The sequence below is a fragment of the Bos grunniens genome, chromosome 3 (assembly GCF_055505025.1).
Source record: "Bos grunniens cultivar Pamir isolate PY7600 chromosome 3, Bosgru_T2T1.0, whole genome shotgun sequence".
Taxonomy (NCBI): domain Eukaryota; kingdom Metazoa; phylum Chordata; class Mammalia; order Artiodactyla; family Bovidae; genus Bos; species Bos grunniens.
In genome coordinates, this window is record NC_141167.1 from 46,606,436 (window position 1) to 46,623,371 (window position 16,936).

The 16,936-nt window shown below is 37.0% G+C and overlaps 1 protein-coding gene across 3 annotated transcripts in view; it reads right to left on the reverse strand.

The window, feature by feature from the left end:
- The window catches only part of ANKRD13C (ankyrin repeat domain 13C), a 93,556-nt gene that overhangs the window by 52,944 nt on the left and 23,676 nt on the right, over positions 1-16,936 (reverse strand). For all 3 annotated transcript variants that reach the window (XR_015160226.1, XM_086390525.1, XM_086390524.1), the window contains exons 2-3: positions 6,571-6,612; positions 439-543 (exon numbers count right to left, since the gene is read on the reverse strand). Coding sequence is in view for 2 of the 3 variants with exons in the window: in XM_086390525.1 (XP_086246651.1) it covers positions 439-543; positions 6,571-6,612 (147 nt within the window). In the remaining variant the exon portion in view is untranslated. The remainder of the gene's footprint in view (positions 1-438; positions 544-6,570; positions 6,613-16,936) is intronic.

Genomic DNA, 16,936 nt, shown 5'->3' on the forward strand with positions numbered 1-16,936 from the left:
AAGGCTGAATAAGAAACATATTGATGACTTGATTTTTCACAAAGCTTATATGATACACTATGAGGAAAAGACATTGCAAGACAGCAAGAGAGACACAGATATAAAGAACAGACTTTTGGACTCTGTGGGAGAAGGCGAGGGTGGGATGATTTGAGAGAACAGCATTGAATACATGTATATTATCATACGTGAAATAGATCACCAGTCCAGGTTTGATGCATGAGGCGGGGTCAGGGCTGGTGCACTGGGATGACCCTGAGGGATGGTACATTTATATATACATGGTAATATATATAGTCAAGAATAATTCATACATAAGTTTATAAGTAGCTGCAAATTCTTCATAGTATGGAAAGTTACACCAAATGAAAAATATGTCAAATGCATCATTTCATATTTTTAGAATACATAACAACAATAGTAATTTATATTGCTTACTCATCTGTCTATCTCCATAACTGATGGCTTCCGCCAGCGGGCTCCATCCCTGAGCATTTTTCACCTTTACTGGAGCATTGTGAGCCAAAAGTAAATGGGCACATTCTGAAACATAGAACGGTAATAATATTAAACATGATGCAATTTTCAGAATCTCTAAATTAAAAAATCACATAAAAATTCAAGGTATCAAGTTACTATAAACAGATCTATGAAATAAGCATTGTACTATAGAGAATTAAGTAATTTTTTTAATTCCTATGTATCTAACCATGTTATTTCAAATCCTTAGATTCAAGAATTATCTATTCTAGTACCTAAAAATATATTGGATCTCTCTGCAAACAAAATATTATGTTCCCTAATAATTGTTCCCAAGGATATTTTAAGAATGTTTCCATATTATAAAAAATTACTCAAGAAACTCAAAAGTAATTTACATAAAAACTTCTACTAACTAATAAGAGCCAGAAGAGGACTATCTGCAAGGTCAGATGGAAAGTTCATTATTTATTTCAAAGGGGAAAAAAAGTACTTGCAAAAAGAATCACTGACGTTTCCATAAGCCCTTATTTTTCAAATTTTACAGCTTGTTTAATTCAGAAAATACCCAAAGGGGACAAAAACTTGTTTATGATTATAAGAACAAATCTGGACAGTTTTTCTAGTAATCAAAAAAAGTAATAAAAAGGTAATAAAATAATCAAAAAAGGTAACTTTAAAAAAAGGTATACTTGGCTCACCATCCAGCCCAGGCACAGCTGCCTGCTGAAACTTAAGAGAAACACTGAAGACTACCACAAGAGACAGGATAATTACATTTAAAAATCTATGATCAGGACAAAAGTTCCCAAAACACTGAATTTTTGGGGGGCTGGTCACACGGCATGCAGGATCTTAGTACCCCAACAGGATCAAACCGCACCCCCTGCAATGGAAGCATGACATTCTAACCACTGGACCACCAGGGAATTCTCAACACTGTGTATTTTAGGATGCACTGAGGGATCTCAGCCTCTTGGATCTTAGCTGGTAAGTTCACGGGTGGTGGTTTTAAATCATCACTCTCAACATTTTTAGTTATTCATGGGAAAATTAATTTACATAGTACTTCATCAATGGATTTCGTGGTTTCAACTGTTTTATCTATATAATACTTGCTGTTTCCAACTCAGTGGCTAGGGCATTTCCAACATTTAACATTGAGGATATGTGGTAATCTGAACCAAGTCTTACAATAAGAACTAACATAATATATGACAACATGAATAAAAGTTTTCTACAATACGAAAAAAAAGTCTAAGATATAGACCTTTGTATAGGTTGAGGACATTTTTCTTAAATTAAAAATAATAAGCATATTAACAGGCAGGAAAACATCTGAAACAAGGCTCATGGGAAATTTAAGATAGCTATCCAATTTAAATTCCCTAAATGAAATGATTCATTCATCCAATCAGTCTTTTGGCATGTATTTATCAAGTGCCTATTACATGCCATTTCTAAGTTCTAGGTCCTAGATATAAGCAGTGAAAAGAAAGATAATCAGAGAGCTCACATATTATATTAAAATATAATTAAGTAAAGGACATTATATTAAGTAAGCAAAACAAATACCGAAATTTCACAAAGGTGTTTAAGAAAGTCTGCTGCTAACTGCTACTGCTGCTAAGTCGCTTCAGTCGTGTCCGACTCTATGCGACCCCATAGACGGCAGCCCACCAGGCTCCCCCGTCCCTGGGATTCTCCAGGCAAGAACACTGGAGTGGGTTGCCATTTTCTTCTCCAATGCATGAAAGTGAAAAGTGAAAGTGAAGTCGCTCAGTCGTGTCCGACTCTTAGTGACCCCATGGACTGCAGTCTACCAGGCTCCTCCGTCCATGGGATTTTCCAGGCAAGAGTATTGGAGTGGGGCGAAGGTACTTTGCCTTCTCCAAGAAAGTCTGCTAGTAGTATATAAAAATATATGTACACTGAAATCTCCTTTAAGTATAAGGTTCTTCTCTATTTCAACTCAAATCCATAAGTGAAACTCTTCCTAGCCAACACGGCCTATATACCCACCAGAAATTCAGAAAAAATTAAGACTTCACTAGTGAAAAACAGGTTATTCAGAAGGTTAAGATGAGTGAAAGAAGTAAATACAAGTGTGTAAGTTATAGGGTAATTCAATCAACAAATGTTTGAATGCCCTGGGAATTTTTACTGTGTTTACAAATACGTATACAAATGAAAAGTGCCCTTCAACAATGAAGTCACTAAAGACACAGCACACCTCTAAAGGAGAAGATAAAAGAGAACAGAGTAGCACAGACTGAACGGTGGTAGGATGTAAAATTGCTGTACAGAAGTAAACATAAGGCAGATGTTTTATCTTCCACTACCTATTTCAGTCTCATGCCTATGCAACCAAATACCAAAAATATTAAAAGGTCAACTAGGAAAAAGTAGAAAAAGAATATACAACTGAAAAAATATAAATGGAAAATTATATATTGATAGGTATATTAATGGCTTTACCTACTCTACGTGAAAAGGACTTAGGAAGAGCAAAAACTGATATTATTTGCAGATCATGAATAATCTAACCAAGTGTTTCCCAAAATATGTTCCACAGAACTATAGTTTCTCAAGATACTTGTAAGAAAGAGAAAATACCAAATAACTACAGGGAACAATGACTCTATAATAGAAGGCTCCAATTCAGAATGTCACAATGAATATTAGCACCTCACTAAGAAGGTCCACAATAAAAAAAGAAAAAAACCTGCTTAATATGTATTAAGCCACTATTTTCCAAATCACTATTTTCCTCTAAAAATTATTTCCCATGAAACAAATGTTCTGTGACAATTTTAGATAGGCCGACACAATCCTATGATGAAACACAGCAAAACCTCCTCCACCAAAAAGTAGGACCTAGGACAGTAAATATGTTTAATTTCACATTCAAATTCTGATAAATATATATTTACTATTAAAGTGTTAAATTTAGAATAGCAATCAGACTTGGCATCAAATTAACTATGACTATCACAAAGACAGGAGGGAAGCAGGCTGCATGTTAGCTAACTTTGATTTAAACCATTTTCTTTTCAAATGATTCACAGTGAAAAGAGAGCAATGCCAGTCACCATAATGATCAGGAATCCAGGCTGTGACATAAGATACTCCAAGTTCAAGTAAAAACTCTGCTACTTCTCCCTGGGAAAGTTGCTTAACATCTCAGAGCTAACTTTTTTCATCTGTAAAATGGGGACAATGATAGTATCTTCCTCACATGGTTGCTATGTTAAATGAGTAAACATGTATAATGCCCTGAAAAAGCATCTAGCACACTGTAAATGAACACATTTCAGTTATTTTCTAAAGTTCTGATCCAATGTTCTTCAAAAGAAGGCATAAGCTTTTTTCATTGGTCAAATTTAGCTAACTGTATCTTTCTTTTCGCCAAGGTGTAGAGATGACTATCATGGTCTGCCCTACCAATAGTCCTACTAAATATTCTTCCTCTGTATTCTTGATACCCTCTTCTACCCCAACTCTCTCCGAGTCAGTCTCACTAAAGCTAATTTTATATGAGTAACTACATATCCCAAAAACAATTCATGAGATTGCTAGTCACTCATCACTGTGACTTGGCTGAAGGTGAACTAGCCCAATCAAACTTTCTGTTCAGAAATTCAGGAACCTAAGAAATTGAACTATTAGGTGGAGAACACTGAAATCAGAAAGCCATTAAGATTCAGGAACTTAGAACACTTATTTTGGGTCATGGTCAATTTCAATAAACAGAGAAAAATCAATCAAGAAAAGATAATATTTTTATATATATATATATATATAAATATATAAAGAACAGTAGATACACCATAAGAAACAGACAAGATGATTGATATAGATGGATATACGTACATATATGAAGGGAAGGAAGGTGGAAGGTTGGGGGTAGGCAGAGGGGAGGGAGGAAAGGAAGGGAAGAGAAAGAGAGGAAGGAAGTAAGGGGAGAGACGGGGAGGAAGGGGGAAATGATAGCTGATCTCCCAAACTGTCTTTTTTACTACTCATCCTGAGACATAGATAGTCCCCATAGCTTGAATTTAATATATAGCCTCTTAATGAATCTCTCTTTACTTAAAAGTTACTTGACTGAGTCTCTGTAAGGAGGAAAAAAACAGCATAACTAACTAAAATTTGAGTCCCCAGTTTTGTTGTTGCTGTTCAGTTGCTAAGTTATGTCTGACTCTTTGTAACCTCAAGGACTGCAGCATGACAGGCTTCCCTGTCCTTCACTATCTTCTGGAGTTTGCTCAGATTCATGTCCACTGAGGCGGTGATGCTATCTAACCATCTTATCCTCTGCTGCCCTCTTTTCCTTTTGCATCAGGGTCTTTTTCAATGAGTCAGCTCTTCGCATCAGGTGGCCAATTTAGGTAGTATTAAAATCTAAATTAAATATCTGACAAATCATGTTTCACGTAAGCACATAAACTTAAACTAGCAAAAGCATTTTGTTTTTCAACAAAGCAAGTTCTAGTAATATCTTTCAGACCAAACGTTTACAGCAACAGCTATTTTATAGTATATAACAATAACAGGTGTTCATGATATGGTTAGAACATCAGAAAGGTGTTAAAAAGCTATCTTGTTTAAAAATTCAACAGTACATGCTTTCCAAAGATTTTTATCAAACACATCCAAGATTTTAAAATCTAGCACTCAGAAAGGTGCCAATCAGCTACCTAGAATCCTCACTTTTCAAGATAACTGAGAATCCAGATAATTATGGCATCTGGGAATAGGCTTAAAAAGTAGATCTTTTGGGAATTCCTTGGTGGTCCAGTGGCTAAGACTCCATGCTCCCCCTGCAGAGGGCACAAATTCCATCCTGGTCAGGGATGGATCTCACAGGCTAAGATCTCACATGCTGCAACTAAGACACAGTGCAGCCAAATAAATAAATTTTTTTTTTTTTTTAAAAAGGAGATCTTTTAAATCATCTATGACCTGTTTTTCTGTTCTGAAGAATAAACAAGTACTAACTTTTTATTATCTATCAAAATAATTCTAGACTTATGAGTTTATAAAAAATAGTCCATATTAAAGAATCTTATAAAACTCTATGAATATTAAAAATATTATAATATTAATAAACTTAATATTTGGAAACAAGAGTCTCCTGATATTATACTTACTTGAAAAATAACCAAACAAGGGAAAAAGTTTCGAAAGGCATAAAGGTTACTATAAGATTTTCACTAACTCTTTGAAAAAAGTGCTATGAAAAATGAGAAAGTAGTTGTGTTTTTTAATATACTGAATCCTAGACTCAATTAGCAAATCAAATAATCAGGTGAATGTTTTAAAATTCAAAACATAAAACTCATCTTAAAATTTTAAAACTGACTATACATGAGTGAAGTCAGTTTAAAACTGATTCAGTTCAGTTCAGTCACTCAGTTGTGTCTGACTCTCTGCGACCCCATGGACTGCAACACTCCAGGCCCCCCTGTCCATCACCAACTCCTGGAGTTGATGCAAACTCATGTCCATTGAGTCAGTGATGCCATCCAACCACCTCATCCTGTCATCCCCTTCTCCTCCTGCCCTCAATCTTTCCCAGCATCAGGGTCTTTTCAAATGAGTCAGCTCTTCACATCAGGTGGCCAAAGTACTGGAGTTTCAGCTTCAGGATCAGTCCTTCCAATGAACACCCAGGACCGATCTCCTTTAGGATGGACTGGTTGGATCTCCTTGCAGTCCAAGGGACTCTCAAGAATCTTCTCCAACACCACAGTTCAAACGCATCAATTCTTTGGCACTCAGCTTTCTTCACAATCCAACTCTCACATCCATACATGACTATTGGAAAAACCATAGCTTTGACTAGACGGACCTTTGTTGGCAAAGTAATGTCTCTGCTTTTGAATATGCTGTCTAGGTTGGTCTTAACTTTCCTTCCAAAGAGTAAGTGTCTTTTAATTTCATGGCTGCTGTCACCATCTGCAGTAATAAAACTGATTATACATGACTGCTGCTGCTGCTGCTGCTAAGTCGCTTCAGTTGTGTCCAACTCTGTGTGACCCAATAGACATGACTATACAACAACAAAAAAAGGAAATACTTACTAACCTTTATTTCCTAACATCACAGCAAGATGTAAAGGAGTGTTTCCTAAAACAGAAACAAAAATAAATCAAATTAGTATAAAAACACTGGGAAAATTATTTTAAAATGGTTTCAGCTCCTTCAGAAAGTTCACTGACGAATTTTAAGCAAAAATAATGTGACTACAAAATGATCCACCTTATGTGGTAAAGTCAAGGTCAAAGGACGCAATGGTTTCTAAACACAGCATATCCTACTTGTCTTTCCCCCACCTCCCATGAAAAATATCCATTTTGCCTTTGGGACTTATCCTTCAAATAGATGTCAGATTCCTTTGCTGCTAATTTCTCTAGTTTCTCTCTTTATCAACCTTTGTTCATTCAGCATACAGTTTAAATACCCACTACACACTCATCCTTGCTCATCTCAGTAAGATTCAATCCTGTCCTCAAGTTTTAAAAAATAAAAGAAAATGAAAACACTAACTGGAAAAAATATATTCACCCCTATGTTCACTGAAGCATTATTTACGATACCCATGATAGGGAAACAAACTAGGTGCCCATCGACAGACAAATGGATAAAATGTGTGTGTGTCTGTATGTATTACACATTCAATGGAATGTTATTTGGCCATTAAAAAAAGAATGAAATCTTGCCATCTGCAACAACACAGATGGACCGTGAGGGCATTATGCTAAGTGAAATAAGTCAGATAGAGACAAATACCATACAGTCTCACCTATATGTGGAATTTTTTAAAATACATACATACATATATATATATATAGACATACACACACACATACACAGAGAGAGAGACAGCGAGAACAAACTGGTGATTGCCAAAGGTGAAGAATAGGAGAGTAGGTGAAATGGGTGAAGAGAATTAAAAGGTACAAACTCAGTTAAAAAATTAAGTCCTGGGGATGTAATATATGGCATGGTTACTATTATACTGCATTTGAAAATTGTTAAATGTAGATCTTAAAAGCTATCATCACAAGAAAAAAAAATTCTGAACTATGTATGGTGATGCATATTAATCAGACTTCTTGTGGTAATCATTTCACTATATACAAACATGAAAACATTAGGTTATAGACCTGAAAGTAATAAAATGTTGTACATCAATTATACTTCAATTTAAAAAAAAAAAGTATATTGCAAAGGTAAACAATTTCCTCTGTCTCAATATGCTAAATCAAGGTGGGTCTATAGAAGATACATTTTCTGTTTTGCTAAAATCAGTACCTTGTTATTGTAAACATTTGTTTCTGATCAGCTCCAGAGAAAAAGAAATCTACATATACAAGTATCAATTTCCAATTTGATTGGTTAGAATAAGATCGTCTTCTACCTTTTCTAAATATTGAACTAATTTCATGTGTTGCATTCACATTCTATGAAAATCTCTATCAAAACCAAAAAGTAGTCACAAAAAGTAAACAAAACTAGTTGACAAACTGATGCCAGAAACAGCTCAACACTAAGCCAAAACCAAAGCCTTTACTTTGGACTTTCATTCTTAATTCCCATTTCAATCTCCTCTCTAAACTGGAATAATAATTTTAAAACAAAAACTTCACCATGTTGTAGTTTCACTTAAAAGGCTTGACCGTGGTCTACATTTTATCTTTAACGTGGCATAAAAGGTTCTTGAGATAAGTCCTTACCTTCCTTTCTTCTCCTAGTTTCTTTCTTACCCCATATTTCATCTGAATTGCATGCAATAAATTCTCCAGTAGCTGAGATTCTTGATATTTTACATACATTTTGTTAATTCTTCCTACATATTCCTTCCCATTGGCCTAGCAAGTTAATACTCACCTTCTAGGGCTTAGCTCAAACATCATCTATCCACTGAAGCCTTCTCTAGATAATCAGATGTTCCTCTGCACTGCTCCCACAGCCTTCTATACCTATCTCTTTATTGAAGAACTTTTCACACTAAACTGTACTTTTTATGTAGAAACATCTGTCTTCTTCATTAGACATTAACCTCAGTACAACTAGATACATATTTTATTCATTTATGTATATGAAATGCTTCCAATACACATATAACATTCAAAATACAGTCAATAAGCATTCGTGAATGAAGGCTTCAGAAAAAGCTCTGACTGATAGCAACAAACCCTAAAAATATCACTAAAATGCAATAGGCATTACCTTAGGCAAGTGTTGCACACTCAAATATTTCCAGAATTGGGTTATGTAACTGTAAAAGTTTTCATGTTATTTTTCTTACATGTTTATAAGAATATGTTTATAAAACCATTTAGCCCTTGAATTTCCTTAGAGTGAACATTTTTATTATGGATTAATAATGACAAGAGTACTGATGTTTCCTAATTCCTTTTTGCATACATTTTGACAATGTTTTTCTAGGATTCTGTCCATGTCATCTAAATTGTCGTCTATTGTCATATATTTTGTTTATAAATATCCTTCTACAATTTATAAATGACATTAAAATTTATGCAGATGCCCCACTTTTCATTCACATCTGTTATTTGTGTTTCTTATTTGATCAGTCTGAGGTTCATTACTTTTACGCATCTTTTTAAAGAACACAGTTTTGGCATGTTGCAACTTAACACCTGTTCTAAATAATTGTTGCCTTTATTATTTCTTTTCTTCTGTTATTTGGGTAAAACAGACTTAAGTTGGGAAATTAAGTAAATTATTCTTTTCCTAATTTCTTGAAATGAATTCTTAGATGCTTGGTTTTTCACCTTTTCCTAATATCTTTATCTTTTGATTACTAATCTCTAGTTTAATTGCAATTTGATCAGAAAACAGACTCAATATAATTTCAATCTGAAACATGTTGAAAGTTGCATTATGGTCAAGTTCAGTCAATTTTTGTAAATGTTTTCTGTATGTTTGAAAACAGCATGTAACCTGAGGATCTGGGGTGCAACATTTCAAATAAACATACTAGGTCCAGTTTGTGTTGTTCATACTTTTTGTATCCTTACTGGTTTTCTTGTCAGCTTATTGTTAAAAAAAGAAAGCTAAAATCTCCCACTATAACGGGAATTTCTATACTTCTTATATTCCTAGCAGTATTTGCTTGGTATATTTTCAGCCTATGTTATTAATTACAAATCAAATCCTTAAATACTTTCCCAGTAAAATGAATGATTTTTTCCTCCTGAAGCACCTCTCTTTATCTCAGGTATTTTCTGCTCTCAAATTACCACACAATTGCACTCATCTCACACACTAGTAAAGTAATGCTCAAAATTCTCCAAGCCAGGCTTCAGCAATAGGTGAACCGTGAACTTCCTGATGTTCAAGCTGGTTTTAGAAAAGGCAGACGAACGAGGGGTCAAATTGCCAACATCCGCTGGATCATGGAAAAAGCAAGAGAGTTCCAGAAAAGCATCTATTTCTGCTTTATTGACTATGCCAAAGCCTTTGACTGTGTGGATCACAATAAACTGTGGAAAATTCTAAAAGAGATGGGAATACCAGACCACCTGATCTGCCTCTTGAGAAATTTTTATGCAGGTCAGGAAGCAACAGTTAGAACTGGACATGGAACAACAGACTGGTTCCAAATAGGAAAAGGAGTACATCAAGGCTGTATATTGTCACCCTGTTTATTTAACTTATATGCAGAGTACATCATGAGAAACGCTGCGCTGGAAGAAACACAAGCTGGAATCAAGATTGCCAGGAGATATATCAATAACCTCAGATATGCAGATGACACCACCCTTATGGCAGAAAGTGAAGAGAAACTCAAAAGCCTCTTGATGAAAGTGAAAGTGGAGAGTGAAAAAGTTGGCTTAAAGCTCAACATTCAGAAAACGAAGATCATGGCATCCGATCCCATCACTTCAGGGAAAATAGATGGGGAAACAGTGGAAACAGTGTCAGACTTTATTTTTCTGGGCTCCAAAATCACTACAGATGATGACTGCAGCCATGAAATTCAAAGACGCTTACTCCTTGGAAGGAAAGTTATGACCCACCTAGATAGCATATTCAAAAGCAGAGACATTACTTTGCCAACAAAGGTTCATCTAGTCAAGGCTATGGTTTTTCCAGTGGTCATGTATGGATGTGAGAGTTGGACTGTGAAGAAGGCTGAGCGCTGAGGAATTGATGCTTTTGAACTGTGGTGTTGGAGAAGACTCTTGAGAGTCCCCTGGACTGCAAGGCGATCCAACCAGTCCATTCTGAAGGAGATCAGCCCTGGGATTTCTTTGGCAGGAATGATGCTAAAGCTGAAACTCCAGTACTTTGGCCACCTCATGCAAAGAGTTGACTCATTGGAAAAGACTCTGATGCTGGGAGGGATTGGGGGCAAGAGGAGAAGGGGACGACAGAGGATGAGATGGCTGGATGGCATCACTGACTCAATGGACGTCTCAGTGAACTCCAGGAGTTGGTGATGGACAGGGAGGCCTGGCGTGCTGCGATTCATGGGGTCGCAAAGAGTCGTACACGACTGAGCGACTGATCTGATCTGATCTGATCTGATGATGTTAATATTGGAGAAGGAAATGGCAACCAACCCTTGTATTCTTGCCTGGAGAATTCCATGGACAGAAGAGCCTGGGAGGCTATAGTCCATGGGGTGCAAGAGTCGGACATGACTTAGTGACTACAGTTGTGTTAACCACATGATGTTAACACAACTATACCAATTTTTGACTGGTATTTACATGGAATATATTGTTCACTCCTTTCACTTTCAATTTTTATATGCTGTATTTCAAACGTGTTTCCAATTGTATGCAGCTGGGTGTTTTTTCATACAGTAAGACAGTATTTATCATTTAACTGTTAGAGCATTTAATCCAGTCTCATATATTATACTTAATTATATTGAAGTGAAAGTTGATCAGTCGTGTCCGACTTTTTGCGACCCCACAAACTATACAATCCATGGAATTCTCCAGGCCAGAATACTGGAGTGGATAGCGGTTCCCTTCTCCAGGGCATCATCCCAACCCAGAGATGGAGCCCAGGTCTACCCACATGGCAGGTGGATTCTTTACCAGCTGAGCCACTAAGGATATTATTGGAGTTTAACTCTACCTTCCAGCATTGTGCTTTTCATTGTGCTTTCAATATTTGTCTTGCCAGTTCCACATTTCTTTTTCTCATCTTCCTACCATTTTCTAAATTGATTATTTTCATATTTCCATTTTGGTTTTCTGTCTGTAGATGGAAGGTATATATTTATTTTTACTATTTTTATAGTAGTTATCCTAGACATGCACTGTCTGATATGGTAGCTATATGTGGTTATTGAGTATTGGAAGTGTGGCTGGTCTGAACTGAGATGTGCCATAAGTGGGATGTTTAAGACTTTAGTATGAAAAACAAGAATGTAAAATATCTCGATAATGTTTTATATTGGTCATCACATTAAAATAATGTTTCGGATATTTTGGGTTAAATAAGATGTAGTATTAAAATTAATTTAACCTACTTCTATTTTATGAGGCTAATAGAAAATTTAGTTTTAAGAGAGGCTTGCACTGGCTTTCTATTAGATAGCACAGCTCTAAAGTTTACAATATGCATCCTTGATTTATCAAATTCTCATGGTAAATGGCACATTACCCTTGAGAGCAAGTCAATGACCTTAGAACACTAACTTCATTCCCTCCATCCAGACTTACATGCTGTTATCTAGTCTCGTGAGTTTTTATTTGAATCTTACAGTCAATATTCATTTAGGATTTCTTACCACTTTTGTTACTCTTCATTCCTTTCTACTTCAGAATCACTTTTATTCTATCTGAAATACATCCTTCAGTATTTCTTTTAGTGGTGGTCTGATAAGTGAATTCTCTTAGGTTTTGTTTGCAAATGTTTATTCAACTTCAAAGGGTACTGTAAAGGGTATATAATTCTTGATTAGCTGTTATTTTCTTCAGTATTCTATGTGGTCTTATGGTTTTCTTTCTTGTTGAGAAGTCAGCTATAGGAATTTCTACTGTTCTTTCTAAAGTAATACGAATTTTCTGGCAGCACTTAAGTTTTTTTTCAGCCATCTCATTCCAATGTGCAATTCTTTTTTTTTATTCTGGGTTTTTCCAAGAGAACGCACTGGTCATAGCAAACACCCTCTTCCAACAACACAAGAGAAGACTCTCCACACGAACATCACCAGATGGTCAACACCGAAATCAGATTGATAATATTCTTTGCAGACAAAGATGGAGAAGCTCTATACAGTCAGCAAAAACAAGACCGGGAGCTGACTCTGACTCAGATCATGAACTCCTTATTGCCAAATTCAGACTTAAATTGAAGAAAGTAGGGAAAACCACTAGACCATTCAGGTATGACCTAAATCAAATTCCTTATGATTATACAGTGGAAGTGACAAATAGATTCAAGGGATTAGATCTGATAGATAGAGTGCCTGATGAACTATGGACGGAGGTTTGTGACACTGTACAGTAGGCAGTGATCAAGACCATCCTTAAGAAAAAGAAATGCAAAAGGCAAAATGGTTGTCTGAGGACGCCTTACAAATAGCTGAGAAAAGAAAAGATGAAAAAGGCAAAGGAGCAAAAGAAAGATAAACCCATTTGAATGCAGAGTTCCAAAGAAGAGCAAGGAGAGATAAGAAGCCTTCCTGAGTGATCAATGCAAAGAAAAAGGAAAACAATAGAATGGGAAAGACTAGAGATCTCTTCAAGAAAATCAGAGATACCAAGGGAACATGTCATGCAAAGATGGGCTCAATATAGGACAGAAATGGTACGGACCGAACAGAAGCAGAAGATATTAAGAGGTGGCAAGAATACATAGAAGAACCATACAAAAAAAGATCTTCGTGACTCAGATAACCACGATGGTGTGATCACTCACCTACAGCCAGACATCCTGGAATGTGAAGTCAGGTGGGCCTTGGAAAGCATCACTACAAACAAAGTTAGTGGAGATGATGAAATTCCAGTTGAGCTATTTCAATCCTGAAAGATGATGATGTGAAAGTGCTGCATTCAATATGCCAGCAAATTGGGAAAACTCAGCAGTGGCCACAGGACTGGAAAAGGTCAGTTTTCATTCCAATCCCAAAGAAAGGCAATGCCAAAGAATGCTCAAACTACCGCACAATTGCACTCATCTCACACGCTAGTAAAGTAATGCTCAAAATTCTCCAAGCCAGGCTTCAACAGCACATGAACCATGAACTTCCAGATGTTCAAGATGGTTTTAGAAAAGGCAGAAGAAACAGAGATCAAATTGCCAACATCCGCTGGATCCTCGAAAAAACAAAGAGAGTTCCAGAAAAACATCTACTTCTGCTTTGTTGACTATACCAAAGCCTTTACTATGTAGATCACAACAAACTATGGAAAATTCTTCAAGAGATGGGAATACCAGACCACCTGACCTGCCTCCTGAGAAATCTGTACGCAGGTCAAGAAGCAACACTTAGAACTGGACGTGGAACAACAGACTGGTTCCAAATCAGGAAATGAGTACATCAAGGCTGCATACTGTCACCCTGCTTATTTAAATTATATGCAGAGTACATCATGCAAAATGCCAGGCTGGATGAAGCACAAGCTAGAATCAAGATTGCCGGGAGAAATATCAATAACCTCAGGTATCCAGATGACACTACCCTTACGGCAGAAAGTGAAGAAAAACTAAAGAGCCTCTTGTTGAAAGTGAAAGAGGAGAGTGAAAAAGTTGGCTTAAAATTCAACATTCAGAAAACTAAGATCATGACATCTGGTCCCATCACTTCATGGCAAGTAGATGAGGAAAAAATGGAAACAGTGACAGACTTTATTTTGGGGGGCTCCAAAATCACTGCAGATGGTGACTGCAGCCTTGAAATTAAAAGATGCTTGCTCCTTGGAAGAAAAGCTATGACCAACCTAGACAGCATGTTAAAAAGCAGAGACATCACTTTGCTAACAATGGTCTTTCTAGTCAAAGCTATGGTTTTTCCAGTCATCATGTATGGATGTGAGAGTTGGACTATTAAAAAAACTGAGGACTGAACAATTGGTGCTTTTGAACTGTGGTGTTGGAGAAGACTCTTTAGAGTCCCTTGGACTGCAAGGAGATCCAACTAGTCCATCCTAAAGAAATCAGTCCTGTATATTCATTGGAAGGACTGATGCTGAAGCTGACAACTCCAAGACTTTGGCCACCTAATGTGAAGAACTGACTCACTGAAAAAGACCCTGAGGCTGGGAAACACTGAAGGCCGGAGAAGGGGACAACAGCAGATGAGATGGTTGGATGGCATCACCGCCTCTATGGACATGAGTTTGAGTAAGCTCCGAGAGCTGGTAATGGACAGGGAAGCCTGGGATGCTGCAGTCCATGGGGTCACAAAGAGTCAGGCACGACTCAGTGACTGAACCGAACTGAACTGGGCTTCTTAAATCTCTGAATTGATATCTTTCATCAATTTTTAAAAATTCTCAGCAATTGTCTTCTCAAATACTCCTTTCGCCCCATATCCTCTCTCTTCTCTCCTGGTGTTCAGTTAACATAAAACTGCTGTTACCTTTTTAGTTTTTAAAAAATTGCTTTCCCTTTTTCATTGTATTTTTCATTGTATTTCATTGTATTCTGATATATTTCCAAGATAAGTTCAGTCTTCTTCAGGATCTAAACCCATTTATTTAGTTTTCAACTCAGGATTATACATTTCCATTTGAGAATTTCTATTTAGTTCTTTTCCAGATATTTTAATTTTCATAGTTCCAAGTTCTCTAATAAATATTCAACCCTGTCTCTCATCCTCCAAGAAAATCATAAACATTGTCATTAAAAGTCTCTGTCCATACAATCTACTGTACATAAAACAGATAAACAAGGTCCTACTGTAAATAGCACAGAGAGCTATATTCAGTATCTTATAATAAACTATAATGGAAAAATCTGAAAAGGAATATGTATATGAATAACTGAAACACTTTGCAATACACCAGAAACTAACATAACATTATAAATCAACTGTACTTCTATTAAATAATAAAAAATAGTCCCTATCTAATAACAATTACAATAAATGAAGCTCTGATGATTGTTTCTCTTATTGCTTCTCTCTGGTTCTCATTCACATTGTCCAGTTTCCCTGTAATGCTGGTCATCTTTAATTATAAGCTGAATGTGATATTTAACCAACTCCTTATGCAAAAGTCTTGAAGCCTAAGAAACAAATCCTTCAGAGACTTTCATTTGGTTCTGCCATATGGCTGGGGGTACTAGACTAACCCAGGGGCTGAAATTTTTTTCTGGCCCTCATGACTCAAAAGTATGATTCACTCTGTATCAGAGCTGATTGACCTGCAACTGACCCTTATTCCCAAGCGGCAGCTCTTCAAGTTTTCATCCCAAAGACCAGCATTTTTAAGAGATATCCCACACCTGGTAGGCCCTGAAAGTGAAAGTGTTAGTCACTCAGTTGTGTCCTACTCTTTGCAACCCCATGGACTGTAGCACTCCAGGCTACTCTGTCCATGTAATTCTCCAGGCAAGAACACTGGAGTGAACAGCAATTTCCTTTTCCAGGAGATCTTCCCCATCCAGGGATGGAACCTGGGTCTCCTGCAGTGCAGGCAGATTCTTTACCACCAAGCCACCAGGGAAGCTCAATCTCCATCTTTTGTCCTCTTAGCTCACTGAGACTGTCAAAAATACCACTCAGCCTCTTAACCACTTCTTCAGGATTTACAAAAGCTACTGGGTTTTCATCTTCTGCCAGATCTTGGACCAGGGGTTCCTTCCTACCTCATTAGATCTTCAATGCCCTTAAAGTAGAATATTTTATTCTTTGTTTTTGTTCAGTCACCCCGTTGTGTCCTACTCTTTGTGACCCCATGGACTGCAACATGCCAGGCTTCCCTGTCCCTCAGCATCTCCCAGAGTTTGCTCAAGTTCATGTTCATTGCATTGGTGATGCCATCCAGACATCTCATCCTCTGACACCCTCTTCTCCTGCCCTCAATCTTTCCCAGCATCACGAACTTTTCCAAAGGGTCATCTGTTCGCATCAGATGACCAAAACACTGGAGCTTCAGCATCAGTCCTTCCAGTGAATATTCAGGGTTGACCTCCCTTAAGGTTGACTAGTTTGATCTCCTTGCTGTCCAAGGGACTTTCAGGAGTCTTCTCCAGCACCAGATTTCAATGGCATCAATTCTTTGGCATTCTCTGCCTTCTTTACGGTACAGCTCTCACAACCATACGTGACCACCAAGAAGACCATAACCTTGACTATACAGACCTTTGTCAGCAGAGTAATGTCTCTGCTTTTCAACACACTGTCTAGGTTTGTCACCGCTTTCCTGCCAAGAAGCAATCGTCTTCTGAGTTCATGACTGCAGTCACCATCCACAGTGATTTAGGAGCCCAAGAAGAGGAAATCTGTTACTACTTC